This window comes from Oncorhynchus mykiss, chromosome 9, assembly GCF_057628025.1.
Source record: "Oncorhynchus mykiss isolate SJ-2025 chromosome 9, ASM5762802v1, whole genome shotgun sequence".
NCBI classification, from domain to species: Eukaryota; Metazoa; Chordata; class Actinopteri; order Salmoniformes; family Salmonidae; genus Oncorhynchus; species Oncorhynchus mykiss.
The window spans coordinates 16,824,670-16,842,324 of NC_143030.1; the positions used below are offsets into that span (position 1 = coordinate 16,824,670).

The window sequence follows — 17,655 nt, forward strand, 5'->3', positions numbered from 1 at the left end:
TTGGTGGCCCACCCGGGAGCATGACACGCGTCGCTTCGTGGCTGCTTGTTCGGTCTGCGCGCAGACTAAGTCCGGTAACTCTCCTCCTGCCGGCCGTCTCAGGCCGCTTCCCATTCCCTCTCGACCGTGGTCTCACATCGCCTTAGATTTTGTCACCGGACTGCCTTCGTCAGCGGGGAAGACTGTCATTCTTACGGTTGTCGACAGGTTCTCTAAGGCGGCTCATTTTATTCCCCTTGCTAAGCTTCCTTCTGCTAAAGAGACGGCACAAATCATCATCGAGAATGTTTTCAGAATTCATGGCCTTCCGTCAGACGTCGTTTCGGACAGAGGTCCGCAATTCACGTCTCAATTTTGGAGGGAGTTTTGCCGTTTGATTGGGGCTTCCGTCAGTCTCTCTTCCGGCTTTCACCCCCAGTCTAACGGTCAAGCAGAACGGGCCAATCAGACTATTGGTCGCATCTTACGCAGTCTTTCTTTTCGTAACCCTGCGTCTTGGTCAGAACAGCTCCCCTGGGCAGAATACGCCCACAACTCGCTTCCTTCGTCTGCGACCGGGCTATCTCCTTTTCAGAGTAGCCTCGGGTACCAGCCTCCGCTGTTCTCATCTCAGTTCGCCGAGTCCAGCGTCCCCTCCGCTCAGGCTTTTGTCCAACGTTGCGAGCGCACCTGGAAGAGGGTCAGGTCTGCACTTTGCCGTTATAGGGCGCAGACTGTGAGGGCTGCTAATAAGCGTAGAACTAAGAGTCCTAGATATTGTCGCGGTCAGAGAGTTTGGCTCTCCACTCAGAACCTTCCCCTTAAGACCACTTCTCGCAAGTTGACCCCGCGGTTCATTGGTCCGTTCCGTATTTCTCAGGTCATTAATCCTGTCGCAGTTCGACTTCTTCTTCCGCGATACCTTCGTCGCGTCCACCCGGTCTTCCATGTCTCCTGTATCAAGCCCGTTCTTCGCGCCCCCGCTCGTCTTCCCCCCCCCCCCCCATCCTTGTCGAGGGCGCACCCATCTACAGGGTCCGTAGGATTTTGGACATGCGTCCTCGGGGCCGTGGTCATCAGTACCTAGTAGATTGGGAGGGGTACGGTCCTGAGGAGAGGAGTTGGGTTCCCTCTCGGGACGTGCTGGACCGTGCGCTGATCGATGATTTCCTCCGTTGCCGCCAGGTTTCCTCCTCGAGTGCGCCAGGAGGCGCTCGGTGAGTGGGGGGGTACTGTCATGTACTGTCATGTTGTGTCTTGTTTCTGTCCTTTCCCTTCACCCTGTCTCCCTCTGCTGGTCATTGTTAGGTTACCTTTTCTCCCCCTCTTTTCCCCAGCTGTGCCTTGTCTCCTCCTAACTACCTCGTCACCCCTTTTCCCACCTGTTCCCTTTTTCCCTCTGATTAGGTCTCTATATCTCTCTCTGTTCCTGCTCCTGTCCTTGTCGGATTCTTGTTTGTGTTGTTCATGCCGGAACCAGACTATCGTCATGTTTGCTGCAACCTTGTCCTGTCCTGTCGGAACCTGCCGGTCCATCTGAGCCTACGTTTTGTTTTGTTATTAAAGAAGCTCTGTTTACGTTAATTCGCTTTTGGGTCCTCATTCACGCACCGTAACAGTCACCTTGAATTCACTTTAGATATGTAAATTGTAAACATGTTTCAGTTTCCTGGTAAACATAATTTTATCTCACAGGACTATATCATAAAATACCCTTATGTCTACTTTTGCAGATTTTCCTTACAAATCATGACTAATGTTTAACCTTGACGCTATCATAAAATGACTGCACACATTGAACTAAAGAGGACTGCACAAGTTGAATGTTCACACAACCTCCAGTACACTACAAGCTGAAGTATAGGCTATCCAGTTGAAGAATGGGGGGACTGACTCTGACCCTGCTGCTGCTGTGTCTGTCTGGGACTCTCAGTGAAGATGCTGGAGAAGACAACCTCAATGACATCATGGTACAGATTCAGCCTGAACAGGGACAGGACATAGAGAATGAATACAAGACTCATAACCAACACTCTGAACAGGGACAGGACATAGAGAATGAATACAAGACTCATAACCAACACTCTGAACAGGAACAGGACATAGAGAATGAATACAAGGCTCATAACCAACACTCTGAACAGGGACAGGACATAGAGAATGAATACAAGACTCATAACCAACACTCTGAACAGGAACAGGACATAGAGAATGAATACAAGACTCATAACCAACACTCTGAACAGGGACAGGACATAGAAAGTGAAGTTATTTTCAAACAGAATCAAGCACCATCCCTAGCAGCGACAAACGGTAGCTGCCAGCCAGACATGTGTAACCTTCTGAGGCATCTGGGAGCCATGGAGGCCAGACTGACCACTGCAGAGAACCAGGTGGAAGAATTGAGTAACATGGAGGCTATTGTTGCTCTTCTACAGAGAGAAACTGAATGTAATCTAAATCTAATAACTTACTTTTTTTGTTAATATATTAAAATCTTCAGAATACCAAAAAACATATTAACAACTAAGATTATGAATTAGGCTGTTTGACAAGTTGTAATGCCCAAGAAACCTGCCTACATGTTGTTTGAAGTACAATAGGTCAACACAGCTACCAGTAGTAGGTCAAAACTGTCTGTTGGGAAACCTTGGTAGAGCATGGGTGAAGTTATAGACCTTGTGGTGCTCATGTGAATTGTCTTTATTTTTGTCTTCAGACCTGCCTAACTTAAGACAGTTTTTGTGTTTAATAGTTCAAGCAGCCCAGCTCAGAGTCATGGAGACCAAGCTGGGCACCAGTGAGAGCCTGATGAAGAGCATGAAGAGAGAGAATGAAGGTGATTTACATTTGTATTCTGTCTGGATTGGTAAAGTAACTATGGTGTGAAGTGACATCATCGCTAAGGTCAACAAGGAATAGATTATCTGTTTTTGGTCTATTAGTTTAAATTCCTGTTTTCCAGTACAGGAGAGGAAGCTTCAAGTATTGTCATTTAGAGTCGACGCCACTGAGTTCAGAGTGGAGCAACAGCAAATCCTGCTAGATGAACTGAGGAGACAGAGTGAAGGTAGATAATGCTAAATAGACAATAATTACAATGTGGTTAACAAATTGATTTAGCCGAAACTACTGGAAAACAGTGTGTGAAATTGTATACATGCCCTGTTCTTTGTTGTGAAGTTGTAATGTACTATTTCTCATAGACGGACCAAAGATTGCTTTTACGGCAGCACTAGGAGGAGATGGCCATATACCCCCCTCTGAGAGAGAGACCAACTTGGCATTCAGCAACGTTTTCACAAACGTTGGCGATGCCTACAACCCTGGATCAGGTAAAGAGTTGGAAGACACGATGGAAGAACTATGAGAGTGGATTTGTCCCAATAATCTCTCCTTCCTCCTGAAGTGTCCACTCGTTCACTAGTCCCCACAAAGTTAAAAGGGTGAATGACCAATCTAAAAGGCTCACCTCAGTTGCAAAGTAGTAGTTTTTATTGCACATATTCATGCACAGTACAATGTATGTTTCTTGTTTTAGTTGCTTCTGATCTAATCTCTCCTCTGATAAGGGTGTCTCCCTGCTACTTCTCTACAGGTGTCTTCACTGTATTTACAAGATTATAGTATTATAGTATATATCTCTTCCTGCTACTTCTCTACAGGTGTCTTCAATGTATTTACAAGATTATAGTATATATATATATATTCCTGCTACTTCTCTACAGGTGTCTTCAATGTATATACAATATTATAGTATTATAATATATATCTCTTCCTGCTACTTTTCTACAGGTGTCTTCACTGTATTTACAAGATTATAGTATTATAGTATATATCTCTTCCTGCTACTTCTCTACAGGTGTCTTCAATGTATTTACAAGATTATAGTATATATATATATATTCCTGCTACTTCTCTACAGGTGTCTTCAATGTATATACAATATTATAGTATTATAATATATATCTCTTCCTGCTACTTCTCTACAGGTGTCTTCAATGTATTTACAAGATTATAGTATTATAGTATAAATCTCTTCCTGCTACTTCTCTACAGGTGTCTTCAATGTATTTACAAGATTATAGTATTATAGTATAAATCTCTTCCTGCTACTTCTCTACAGGTGTCTTCAATGTATTTACAAGATTATAGTATTATAGTATAAATCTCTTCCTGCTACTTCTCTACAGGTGTCTTCAATGTATTTCTAAGATTATATGATTATAGTATTATGATATATATATATATATATATATATATATATATATCACCATGCTACTCCTCTAGAGGTGTCTTCAATGTATTTATAGTATTATAGTACTGATCTCTCCCTGCTACTCCTCTTCAGGTGTCTTCAATGCGCCAGTGAAAGGAGTCTACTACTTCAGCTTTTCATCATTTGCCAATAGCCAGCATAACGTCTGTGTAAGTCTGTTTAAGAATAATGTACGCATGTTGTCTGCGTGTGATCATCATTCAGAGCATGATAGCTCTGATAGCTCTGGTAATGGAGGGACACTACATCTAGAACAGGGAGACCATGTCTACATGACTCTTCATGCTCATTCACACATATTTGCAGACTTCCAAAACCGCAGCACATTCAGGGGCTTCCTGCTTTTCAGAACATAAGGATAAATCCCATGAAAACAAAAATGGAATGTGTTTCTAATGGCACACTATTCCATATATAGTGCACTACTTTTGACCAGGACCCATATATCGCTGGGAAAAAGTAGTGCTCTATATTGGGATTAGGGTGCCATTTGGGATTTAGCCATTTGGGATTTAGCCATACTGTATGTCAGCACATTTCCATGGGTAAAATACAATGTTCAAATTAGTAGAACTAAAAATAAATGACACATTTTGTCTGAAAATAACTATTCTACAATAAGAGTTTGTTTGTGAAAGTAGTGAGATGTAAAAGACTCTGCCCAAACGCTTTCTGAGAAATGCTCTGTAATGTTTTAAAGGGACTGATTAACGGAAAATGAACACATTTGAGAGATTGTCAAATGATTCCAGAGTTAGCATATGAATGTTGTGTGACATAAAATATGGATTTTAACTCGAAATATGACGGAATAAATCTGAGATATTGTCAAATCCAATGTGTTTGTATGTCATACTGTACACTTCCTACGATGCAGGACTTTTGACTCATCTTACAAACTAACATAGGCCTTAAAAATGTATAGATTAAGATTACAATTAGATTCCCACTGGGCACCGGTTGAATCAACACGGTTTCCACTTCATTTCAATGAAATGACGTTGAACCAAAGTTGGATTGACGTCCGTGTCCAGTGGATTGATCCCTTGTCTTGATTTATTGGCATCTGTTCATGTTTTCCAGAAAAGAATAATTCTGCACCATCTGGGTCATTTCCTCTATGATCTACAGAGAGTAATGTGTAGACCATGGTGACTGCTGGGTTCCTAGAAGTGTGTCAAGGCCATAATAATATTATATTTTATTTCAGAGAGCAAAGATCCTTTGTTTTTAGGTCACTTTGTAGCCTTTCCTTGTAATGGTTGTTAAACTGATTGTTGGGAAGATTATGCCCCTGACATAAAAGAGCTAGGTATCAAGTCCCTACCATAAAGTTGTAAAAATTATACATTGGCACAGAGAACAATATGCTGTGTGTACTGTAACAGCAACTATTGATCTGTGTACTCATCCTGCTTCATACAGAGAACTACCACAAAGGTAAGTAAGATGTGTATATATGATTGGACAATGCTTCTGCTATATTTATTACAGAGGGATGTTTCAGCTGTGGCAGACAGACGTTAAACAAGCCTTCTGCAGTTGCTACATCAATTTTTTGACTTATACATCTTTCATTTTTACATGTAACCTTTATTGAACTAGGCAAGTCAGTTAAGAACAAATTCTTATTTACAATGACAGCCTACCCCGGATGACGCTGGGCCAATTGTGCGCTGCCCTATGGGACTCCCAATCACGGTGACTGGGTTATCCTCTGACTCCGCCTATTATATAGGTCCTGGATGTCCGGAAGCTTGCCCCCAGTGATATAATGGGCCGACACATTACCCTCTGTAGCGTCGTACGGTCAAATGCCGAGCAGTTGCCATATCAGACAGTGATGCAACCGGTCAGGATGTCTGTGGTGACACCTCTAGCCTTAGACCACTGTGCCACTCAGGAGACCTAAATTAATGAATTAATGATTATTAATTTAATGATATGTACTCATTGATTCTTGGAGAATAGAACTGATAAATGCATCATGAGCGTAGTTCAACTGTCGTACCTCTTCAGAACTCAAAATATTGTTTAACTCCAATGTTTGTAAACAAAGTAAATGTAAACAAACACTGTAGAGCCTCAAAATATGGTTAAAACTATATTTTGATATCATGGATGGTCAGTCCATGCATCAAAAGCTCTGTCTATGAATTTGAGCCTGGTAGTTTCTGTCCGGCCACTTTACCATAAAGGCTTGATTGGCGGAGTCCATTTTAGAATAAGGCTGTAACATAACAAAATGTGTAAACAGTCAGGTGGTCTGAATACTTTCCAAATGCACTGTATATATCACGGTGTCAAGGCATATGAACAAACAGAGTAAACAATGCAATTATCCCAGCACATAGGTTGTAATATGGCTTTTTTGGGGGGGAGGCTTGGCTTCCCCAGTGATTTTACCCACGCACCGCTACTGATTGTATAATTTCAAATCCAAAATGCTTGAGTACAGAGCAAAAACAACAACAAACATTGTCACTGTCCCAATACCTTTGGACCTCACTGTATGGTTTCCTGAATTAGAGCAGATGGTGGTAACAAATAGCATAGTCCTACCGTCTGTATTTTGATTTTTTAAAAGCACACATTTTGCCTAGTGGCACCGTGGCACGCAAAAAAGTGACCACACTCAGCTAATCATCCAAAAACAGGGGTGTCGAACATATAGCCCGCGGGCCGGATCCGGGGGTGGTTTGAGTCTACCTCGGTTACCTCGTACCCCTGCACATCAACTCTGTACAACTCTGCACATCAACTCTGTCTGGTACCCTGTGTATACAGCCGAGTTATCTTCACTCATTATTATGACTTGTTATTACTTTTCTATTATTTCTCCATTTTCTTTCTCTCTGCATTGTTGGGATGGGCCGTAAGTCCAACAATCTCTCCCTCAATGTGAACAAGACAAAGAAGCTGATCGTGGACTATAGGAAAAGGTGGGCCGAACAGGCCAACATTAACATCGACGGAGCTGAAGTGTTGCGGGTCAAGAGTTTGGGCCAAACACACTAAAACAGTTGTGAAGAGGGCACGACAACACCTTTTCCCCCTCAGGAGACAGAAAATATTTGGCATGGGTCCCCAGATCCTCAAAAAGTTCTACAGCTGCACCATTGTGAGCATCCTGACCGGTTGCATGAAATGGTCACTGGACAGCTGCTGCTTGCTGTTTATAATCTATGCATAGTCACTTTACAAACTACCTCGACTAACCTGTACCCCTGCATATTGACTTGGTACCGATACCCCCTGCAAATAGCCTTGTTATTGTTATCTAATTTTATTGTGTTACTTTTTTTATTGAATTTTTTACTTTAGTTTATTTAGTAAATATTTTCTTAACTCTATTTCTTGAACTGCGTTGTTGGTTAAGGGCTTGTAATTTAGCGTTTCACGGTAAGGTCTACTACACCTGTTGTATTCGGCACACATGACAAATAAAATTGGATTCGAAGTACGCATTTTACTGTTAGTCTACTCCTGTTGTTTATGAAGCTTCTGACAAATACAATTTGAAAAAACAAACTCAATATACTTAACATAATAAAATTATTCAAACCAAATCAAAACTGTGTAGAAATGTTGATAGACCTGTATTCATACAGTGTCTTGACTGTCCAGCTCGCTAATAATCATTAGACAGTTAGGGTTCATCGAAAATAAACCCTAAACTATGGTTAGAGGACAATTTTTTAGCAGATTTGGAATGAAAGGAAATAACCCATTTTCAGTGCAGCCGTCTGGACCTCGTTGAAGACCGAACGTATCCCCCGGGGCAAAATGACTCCGGACACCCCTGTCCTAAAATGTGTTTTTGGTCTAAGAGTAACGTTATACTTAAGCAATAAGGCCAGAGGAGGTGTGGTATATGACCAAAATACCACGGCTGTCAGCCAATCAGCATTCAGGGCTCAAACCACCCAGTTTATACTATATGATTTTGTATTAGGTTCTGTTATGTAGAATACTAATAAAACATGTGACTTTAGTGAGCAAGCCTCACTGTGAGAAGTGACGAAGCTTCTGTTTCATGCAGTCAGTTCTTCTACTGTCGGGAGAAAAGGTCATGCATATTAATATAGGCTATGTTAATAGCACGTAAATAAAGGTTGCTTCTCTGCCACACCCACAACGCGAGCACAATCATGGCCTCCGATTAGCAGGTTGACACGTTGGAACAGACTCAGGGTCTGTTTCTGTGGCATCAGAAACGCTAAAAGGCTCATGGTTAGTGTAGTTTTTTGTGCTCTCTGAAACCAACTAACGGCAAAAACAGTGGTTGAAACATTCATAAACGATGGGCACTGGATCAACATGCGAATTGCTTTGCAATCTCAGGAGAAAATAGAACGTCTACGTTGCACAATAATAACATCACTATCGCTAACATATCTCATGTTTTTTTTAATGATGATTCCTTTAGTAAAACGGAGTTATGAAATCTGAAGACACATTAAGTTAACTGAAACACATTCAACCAATCATATTTACTTTTCTAACATGAACTTCTGCGCTGCACAGGTGTGTGAATCGTCTGACTTTGTCTTTTTAGTGTTTCCTTAACACAGAAGAGGACGCTGTTGTGCCTAAATTCGACCCAAAACCAACAAAGAAGTCTGCAGTGTTGAGAGCGGTTGTAGGGAACCAATCAATATGTCAAGAAAAGCTCTAAACCATGCCAGCCCACACTTCATTTCTATCCAGTACGAGACTGAACTGTGTGTTATATGGATCCAAGCTGCTAGGTTTTTTTATCTACAGAAATTGTGCCCACTGGGGGAGCAAATCAACTTGGTTGAATCAACTTTCATTTTAACCCCAAAGAATCTGTGATGATTGAATCAATATGGAAAACTGATTACTACCTACTGTTCACCTAATGCCTTTTTGTGCACTGTTGGGTAGAGCCTGAAAGTAAGCATTTCACTGTTCACCTAATGCCTTTTTTTGCACTGTTGGGTAGAGCCTGAAAGTTAGCATTTCACTGTTCACCTGTTGTATTCAGCGCACGTGACAAATAAACTTTGATTTGATTTGATTTGGAAAAGTGATTGGATTTGCAAAAAGGCATCAATGTAAGGCAGGGGACTCCAACCTTTCCAGCTCGAGAGCTACTTTAAAAAAAATGTGTCTTAAGCTACTCATTTTATTCTAGCTTTCAAATAGGAACATCCTTCTCTTCTTCTCTCCTGTGAAACTCTTCCCCAAGTCCTTAATGTACAAGATAAAGTATTTTCTGTCAATATACCTGGTAAAATAATGGTTAATAAACCATGCTAAGACGGGCCGCCCAAATTCTGTTTTAGATTTTTCCAAATTATGTTTTCAAAATGTATATATTTTTCCTGTTATTAGATTTTCTTTGTTTTTCACTATCAAAATTACAATTGTTAATAGAGAAAAAAAATATTGAATGTTGTGAGTTCTTGTCAATGCTTGAATCACATCAGAAGTAAAACATTTAGGTCTGGTCCTTTAGACACCAAGGGGTGCACATTTTGGTTTTTGCTATGCAGCTGATTCAGCTGATTCAAATGATCAAAGATGGATGACTAGTTGATTATTTGAATCAGCTGTGTAGTGCTAGGGCAAAAAAACAAAATATACAACCGTTTGGGTTACGAGGACAGAGTTTGAGAAACGCTGAGCTAAAATATCTACATTTGTTAGTTTTCTTCCAGACCTAAAATGTTTGACAAAATAAATGGTCACTCTCCAAAAGGGTCATGGCTAGAAGGGATCCAGCTTTTGTCAAATTTATGTCAAAGGCTATTATCTGTCCACTAATACTGAACTAGTATAGGCCCAGTGCACTACTTGTGTGAGAAAAATAAGTGTCAGATGTTTTGTATTTTTTATCAATAAATAAAACAATAATCCGTTTTTGTGGGGGTGCAGGCAAGAAGGAGAGGCTATAAGGACCTTCCTGACCTGCAAAACGTAACCCTGAAACGTAACCCTAACCGTAACATCATTTTATCCAATTCTGAAATTAAATATTGTTTTGTACCAGGAGTGTCCCAATGGCCTTTTTGCAGGCAAGAGGTTGGGTTGATGTTACCTCCACCATGCAATCCCAATGACTCTGAGCCTGTTCTCCTCAGAGACCACTAGATGGCGATGCCCCGGTTGTTTCTCAGCATTCTGCTGACCTCACAATTGACTGTGTTCCTGCCAAGTGAAGCCCAAAAGCAAACCCCTCCCCCTCACACTTCCAGCCCGAGCTGCCCAGTTTATCCCGGTGTCCCTGGCATACCTGGTCATAACGGACTGCCTGGGAGAGATGGGAGGGATGGGCATGACGGAGTCACAGGACCCAAGGGAGAGAAAGGACACCCTGGTAGGGGATGTGTTAACTAGCATCAAGGCATGGCACAGTTCCCAATTTTTAAAAAAATAACATTTTTGAGGAATGATCTGTACAAGATTAAATGTATGTTGTTTTATGTTATTCTAGGAGGAATAGGGGTACAGGGACCCCCTGGTGATGTGGGGCCAGCTGGACCTAAAGGGGAGATAGGGGAGCCAGGAGGTAATGAACAGTCCTTGACCTGTTGGGATAGTACTTGTTGAGGTGCAATCCAGAACATAGACAGTGATAGAGAAATGTGTCATGTTCTTTCAGATGCAGGAGGCAACAGTGTGATCAGCCATTTACTCGCTGAGATCCAACAGCTCAAAGCCAGACAGGCTAATCTTGAGAAAGGTTGTCAGGTGCGTGAATGAGGACCCAAAAGCGAATTAACAAAACAGAGTTTCTTTAATGATGAAACACACGTAGGCTCAGATGGACAGGCAGATTCCGACAGGACAGGACAAGGTTAGATGAACAGGCAGATTCCGACAGGACAGGACAAGGTTGCAGCAAACACGACGATAGTCTGGTTCAGGCATGAGTAACACAAACGAGAATCCGACAAAGACAGAAGCAGAAAGAGAGAGAGATATAGAGACCTAATCAGAGGGAAAAAGGGAACAGGTGGGAAAAGGGGTGAACGAGGTAGTCAGAGAAGACAAGGGACAGCTGGGGGAAAGAGGGGAAGAAAAGGTAACCTAGTACGACCAGCAGAGGGAGACAGGGTGAAGAGAAAGGACAGAAACAAGACACAACATGACAATACATGACAGTACCCCCCCACTCACCGAGCGCCTCCTGGCGCACTCGAGGAGGAAACCTGGCGGCAACGGAGGAAATCATCGATCAGCGAACGGTCCAGCACGTCCCGAGAGGGAACCCAACTCCTCTCCTCAGGACCGTACCCCTCCCAATCCACTAGGTACTGATGACCACGGCCCCGAGGACGCATGTCCAAAATCTTACGGACCCTGTAGATAGGTGCGCCCTCGACAAGGATGGGGGGGGGGGGGGGGAAGACGAGCGGGGGCGCGAAGAACGGGCTTAACACAGGAGACATGGAAGACCGGGTGGACGCGACGAAGATATCGCGGAAGAAGAAGTCGCACTGCGACAGGATTAATGACCTGAGAAATACGGAACGGACCAATGAACCGCGGGGTCAACTTGCGAGAAGCCGTCTTAAGGGGAAGGTTCTGAGTGGAGAGCCAAACTCTCTGACCGCGACAATATCTAGGACTCTTAGTTCTACGCTTATTAGCAGCTCTCACAGTCTGCGCCCTATAACGGCAAAGTGCAGACCTGACCCTCTTCCAGGTGCGCTCGCAACGTTGGACAAAAGCCTGAGCGGAGGGGACGCTGGACTCGGCGAACTGAGATGAGAACAACGGAGGCTGGTACCCGAGGCTACTCTGAAAAGGAGATAGCCCGGTCGCAGACGAAGGAAGCGAGTTGTGGGCGTATTCTGCCCAGGGGAGCTGTTCTGACCAAGACGCAGGGTTACGAAAAGAAAGACTGCGTAAGATGCGACCAATAGTCTGATTGGCCCGTTCTGCTTGACCGTTAGACTGGGGGTGAAAGCCGGAAGAGAGACTGACGGAAGCCCCAATCAAACGGCAAAACTCCCTCCAAAATTGAGACGTGAATTGCGGACCTCTGTCCGAAACGACGTCTGACGGAAGGCCATGAATTCTGAAAACATTCTCGATGATGATTTGTGCCGTCTCTTTAGCAGAAGGAAGCTTAGCAAGGGGAATGAAATGAGCCGCCTTAGAGAACCTATCGACAACCGTAAGAATAACAGTCTTCCCCGCTGACGAAGGCAGTCCGGTGACAAAATCTAAGGCGATGTGAGACCACGGTCGAGAGGGAATGGGAAGCGGCCTGAGACGGCCGGCAGGAGGGGAGTTACCGGACTTAGTCTGCGCGCAGACCGAACAAGCAGCCACGAAACGACGCGTGTCATGCTCCCGGGTGGGCCACCAAAAACGCTGGCGAATGGAAGCAAGCGTACCCCGAACGCCAGGGTGGCCGGCTAACTTGGCAGAGTGAGCCCACTGAAGAACGGCCAGACGAGTAGGAACGGGAACGAAAAGAAGGTTCCTAGGACAAGCGCGCGGCGACGGAGTGTGAGTGAGTGCTTGCTTTACCTGCCTCTCAATTCCCCAGACAGTCAACCCGACAACACGCCCCTCAGGGAGAATCCCCTCGGGGTCAGTGGAGGCTACTGAAGAACTGAAGAGACGAGATAAAGCATCAGGCTTGGTGTTCTTAGAGCCCGGACGATAAGAAATCACGAACTCGAAACGAGCGAAAAACAGCGCCCAACGCGCCTGACGCGCATTAAGTCGTTTGGCAGAACGGATGTACTCAAGGTTCCTATGGTCAGTCCAAACGACAAAAGGAACGGTCGCCCCCTCCAACCACTGTCGCCATTCGCCTAGGGCTAAGCGGATGGCGAGCAGTTTGCGGTTTCCCACATCATAGTTACGTTCCGACGGCGACAGGCGATGAGAAAAATACGCGCATGGGTGGACCTTGTCGTCAGAGAGGGAGCGCTGAGAAAGAATGGCTCCCACGCCCACCTCTGACGCGTCAACCTCGACAACGAACTGTCTAGAGACGTCAGGTGTAACAAGGATAGGAGCGGATGTAAAACGATTCTTGAGGAGATCAAAAGCTCCCTGGGCGGAAACGGACCACTTAAAGCACGTCTTGACAGAAGTAAGGGCTGTGAGAGGAGCTGCCACCTGACCGAAATTACGGATGAAACGACGATAGAAGTTCGCGAAGCCGAGAAAGCGCTGCAGCTCGACGCGTGACTTAGGGACGGGCCAATCAATGACAGCTTGGACCTTAGCGGGATCCATCTTAATGCCTTCAGCGGAAATAACAGAACCGAGAAATGTGACGGAGGAGGCATGAAAAGTGCACTTCTCAGCCTTCACAAAAAGACAATTCTCTAAAAGGCGCTGGAGGACACGTCGAACGTGCTGAACATGAATCTGGAGTGACGGTGAAAAAATCAGGATATCGTCAAGGTAAACGAAAACAAAGATGTTCAGCATGTCTCTCAGGACATCATTGACTAATGCCTGAAAGACAGCTGGAGCGTTAGCGAGGCCGAAAGGAAGAACCCGGTATTCAAAGTGCCCTAACGGAGTGTTAAACGCCGTCTTCCACTCGTCCCCCTCCCTGATGCGCACGAGATGGTAAGCGTTACGAAGGTCCAACTTAGTGAAAAACCTGGCTCCCTGCAGGATCTCGAAGGCTGAAGACATAAGAGGAAGCGGATAACGATTCTTCACTGTTATGTCATTCATCCCTCGATAATCTATGCAGGGGCGCAGAGACCCGTCCTTCTTCTTGACAAAAAAAAACCCCGCTCCGGCGGGAGAGGAGGAGGGGACTATGGTACCGGCGTCAAGAGCTACAGACAAATAATCTTCGAGAGCCTTACGTTCGGGAGCCGACAGAGAGTATAGTCTACCCCGGGGGGGAGTGGTTCCCGGAAGGAGATCAATACTACAATCATACGACCGGTGTGGAGGAAGAGAGGTGGCCCTGGACCGACTGAACACCGTGCGCAGATCGTGATATTCCTCCGGCACCCCTGTCAAATCACCAGGCTCCTCCTGTGAAGAAGAGACAGAGGAAACAGGAGGGATAGCAGACATTAAACATTTCACATGACAAGAGACGTTCCAGGAGAGGATAGAATTACTAGACCAATTAATAGAAGGATTATGACAAACTAGCCAGGGATGGCCCAAAACAACAGGTGTAAAAGGTGAACGAAAAATTAAAAAAGAAATGGTTTCGCTATGATTACCAGAGACAGTGAGGGTTAAAGGTAGCGTCTCACGCTGAATCCTGGGGAGAGGACTACCATCCAAAGCGAACAAGGCCGTGGGCTCCCTTAACTGTCTGAGAGGAATGTTATGTTCCCGAGCCCAGGTCTCGTCCATAAAACAGCCCTCCGCCCCAGAGTCTATTAAGGCACTGCAGGAAGCTGACGAACCGGTCCAGCGTAGATGGACCGACAAGGTAGTGCAGGATCTTGAAGGAGAGACAGGAGTAGTAGCGCTCACCAGTAGCCCTCCGCTTACTGATGAGCTCTTGGCTTTTACTGGACATGAAGTGACAAAATGACCAGCGGAACCGCAATAGAGACAGAGGCGGTTGGTGATTCTCCGTTCCCTCTCCTTAGTCGAGATGCGGATACCTCCCAGCTGCATAGGCTCAGCACCCGAGCCGGCAGAGGAAGATGGTAGTGATGCGGAGAGGGGGGCAACGGAGAACGTGAGCTCCTTTCCACGAGCTCGGTGACGAAGATCAACCCGTCGCTCTATGCGAATAGCGAGTTCAATCAAGGAATCCACGCTGGAAGGAACCTCCCGGGAGAGAATCTCATCCTTTACCTCCGCGCGGAGACCCTCCAGAAAACGAGCGAGCAAAGCCGGCTCGTTCCAGTCACTGGAGGCAGCAAGAGTGCGAAACTCAATAGAGTAGTCTGTTACGGATCGATTACCTTGACATAGGGAAGACAGGACCCTGGAAGCTTCCTCCCCAAAAACAGAACGATCAAAAACCCGTATCATCTCCTCCTTAAAGTCCTGATACTGGTTAGTACACTCAGCCCTTGCCTCCCAGATTGCCGTGCCCCACTCACGAGCCCGTCCAGTAAGGAGAGATATGACGTAGGCGATACGAGCTGTGCTCCTGGAGTAAGTGTTGGGCTGGAGAGAAAACACAATATCACACTGTGTGAGGAACGAGCGGCATTCAGTGGGCTTCCCAGAGTAACACGGCGGGTTATTGATTCTGGGCTCCGGAGATTCGAAAGCCCTGGAAGTGGCCGGTGGATCGAGGCGGAGATGGTGAACCTGTTCTGTGAGGTTGGAGACTTGGGCGGCCAGGGTCTCAACGGCATGTCGAGCAGCAGGCAATTCCTGCTCGTGTCTGCCTAGCATCGCTCCCTGGATCTCGACGGCAGAGTGGAGAGGATCCGAAGTCGCTGGGTCCATTCTTGGTCGGATTCTTCTGTCAGGTGCGTGAATGAGGACCCAAAAGCGAATTAACAAAACAGAGTTTCTTTAATGATGAAACACACGTAGGCTCAGATGGACAGGCAGATTCCGACAGGACAGGACAAGGTTAGATGAACAGGCAGATTCCGACAGGACAGGACAAGGTTGCAGCAAACACGACGATAGTCTGGTTCAGGCATGAGTAACACAAACGAGAATCCGACAAAGACAGAAGCAGAAAGAGAGAGAGATATAGAGACCTAATCAGAGGGAAAAAGGGAACAGGTGGGAAAGGGGTGAACGAGGTAGTCAGAGAAGACAAGGGACAGCTGGGGGAAAGAGGGGAAGAAAAGGTAACCTAGTACGACCAGCAGAGGGAGACAGGGTGAAGAGAAAGGACAGAAACAAGACACAACATGACAATACATGACAAAGGTAAGACTTTCTCTTTTGAAATTTTTTTTTTTTAAATTATAAATTGTAAATGTGTTTCAAAAGATATAAACACTGAGTGTACCAGACATTAGGAACACCTTCCTAATATTGAGTTGCACCCCTTTTGCCCTCAGAACAGCCTCAATTCATCGGGGCATGGACTCCACAAGGTGTCGAAAGCATTCCACAGGGATGCTGGCCCATGTTGACTCCAATGCTTCTCACAGTTGTGTGAAGTTGACTGGATGTCCTTTGGGTGGTGGACCATTCTTGATACAGACAGGAAACTATTGAGTGTGAAAAACCCAGCAGCATTGCAGTTATTGACACACTCAAACCAGTGTGCCTGGCACCTACTACCACACTCTGTTCAAAGGCACTTAAATTGTTTGTCTTGACTATTCACCTTCTGAATGGCACACATACACAATCCATGTCTCAAATGATTCTTTAACCTGTTATTCTTTAACCTGTCACCTCCCATTCATGCATTTGATCATAGCTTTCACCTGGATTCACCTGGTCAGTGTCATGGAAAGAGCAGGGTTCCTAATGTTTTGTACACTCAGTGTGTTTCACATTTACATCCACATTCAACAAGGAAATCGGTCGGGATGACTCACAGAAAGAATGACATGATTTATTTCAAGCTGCAAGCTTCAGGGTCTTCCAGAAGGCAGGGGACAAATATTTAGTGTCCAATGGAGTGCTGGGGAGTTTCGATGAAGGTTTGAAGTTCTGCAACAACTTTGGTGCGACGCTGGTCATGCCAAGGAATGATGTGGAGAACCAAGCTCTTTCCAAGTTCATTGTTGGTGCTTCTTATGGTTTCCTGGGAGCAACAGACAGGAAAACAGAGGGTGTTTGGGTAGATTTGAACGACGAGCCACTGACGTATCTGGACTGGCACAGTGGAGAACCAAACAGTGGGGGTAATGGTATAGAAGACTGTATTGCAACAACAACCTCTGGACCTTGGGTTGATATTACCTGTGATGCAAACATTGTTATAATATGTGAAATTTAAACATTTAAAGATGGGATTTTTTTTCCATAAAATCACCGACCTACATTTTAATTGCTACTAAATGAATATTCAAGCAAATTATATTACCAAATCTTAAAGGGCAATACTAATATATCACAATCATCCAGCAGACACTGTTTATGAGAACTGCAAATTCTTTACAGACGGTCAATAAAATTAATAAAAAAGAGCAAGGAATTGTGTGTTTCTCTCTCGGACCAGGTGATGTCCATGTTTGTTTAGTGTGGCGGTTTGACCACCAGGACCAGGTGATGTCCATGTTTGTTTAGTGAGGAGGTTTGACCACCAGGACCAGGTGATGTCCATGTTTGTTTAGTGTGGCGGTTTGACCACCAGGACCAGGTGATGTCCATGTTTGTTTAGTGTGGCGGTATGACAACCAAGACCAGGTGATGTCCATGTTTGTTTAGTGTGGCGGTTTGACCACCAGGACCAGGTGATGTCCATGTTTGTTTAGTGTGGAGGTTTGACAACCAGGACCAGGTGATGTCCATGTTTGTTTAGTGTGGCGGTTTGACCACCA

At 44.9% G+C, this 17,655-nt stretch overlaps 2 protein-coding genes across 2 annotated transcripts; both read left to right on the forward strand.

The window, feature by feature from the left end:
• Positions 1 to 1,798: 1,798 nt before the first annotated feature.
• Positions 1,799 to 5,096, forward strand: cbln11 (cerebellin 11). Its single transcript, XM_021617135.3, has 5 exons — positions 1,799 to 2,430; positions 2,735 to 2,818; positions 2,945 to 3,049; positions 3,186 to 3,314; positions 4,331 to 5,096. Exons 1-5 carry the CDS (start codon positions 1,860 to 1,862, stop codon positions 4,612 to 4,614), a joined length of 1,173 nt encoding a protein of 390 aa, XP_021472810.3. The 5' UTR covers positions 1,799 to 1,859; the 3' UTR covers positions 4,615 to 5,096.
• Positions 5,097 to 5,632: 536 nt separating this feature from the next.
• On the forward strand, positions 5,633 to 17,253 carry LOC100301641 (mannan-binding lectin H1). Its single transcript, NM_001160479.1, is given in 5 exon segments — positions 5,633 to 5,698; positions 10,369 to 10,604; positions 10,722 to 10,796; positions 10,890 to 10,970; positions 16,735 to 17,253. Coding segments are annotated over 4 exon segments (759 nt in total). The 5' UTR covers positions 5,633 to 5,698; positions 10,369 to 10,378; the 3' UTR covers positions 17,112 to 17,253.
• The last annotated feature ends 402 nt before the right edge of the window (positions 17,254 to 17,655 follow it).

Bases quoted from the DNA above. Each gene is read 5' to 3' on its own strand.
- cbln11 (XM_021617135.3), top strand. From the start codon at position 1,860: ATGGGGGGACTGACTCTGACCCTGCTGCTGCTGTGTCTGTCTGGGACT. The intron at 2,431-2,734 runs GTAATCTAAATC...TGTGTTTAATAG, and splicing joins TCTACAGAGAGAAACTGAAT to TTCAAGCAGCCCAGCTCAGA. The intron at 2,819-2,944 runs GTGATTTACATT...CCTGTTTTCCAG, and splicing joins CATGAAGAGAGAGAATGAAG to TACAGGAGAGGAAGCTTCAA.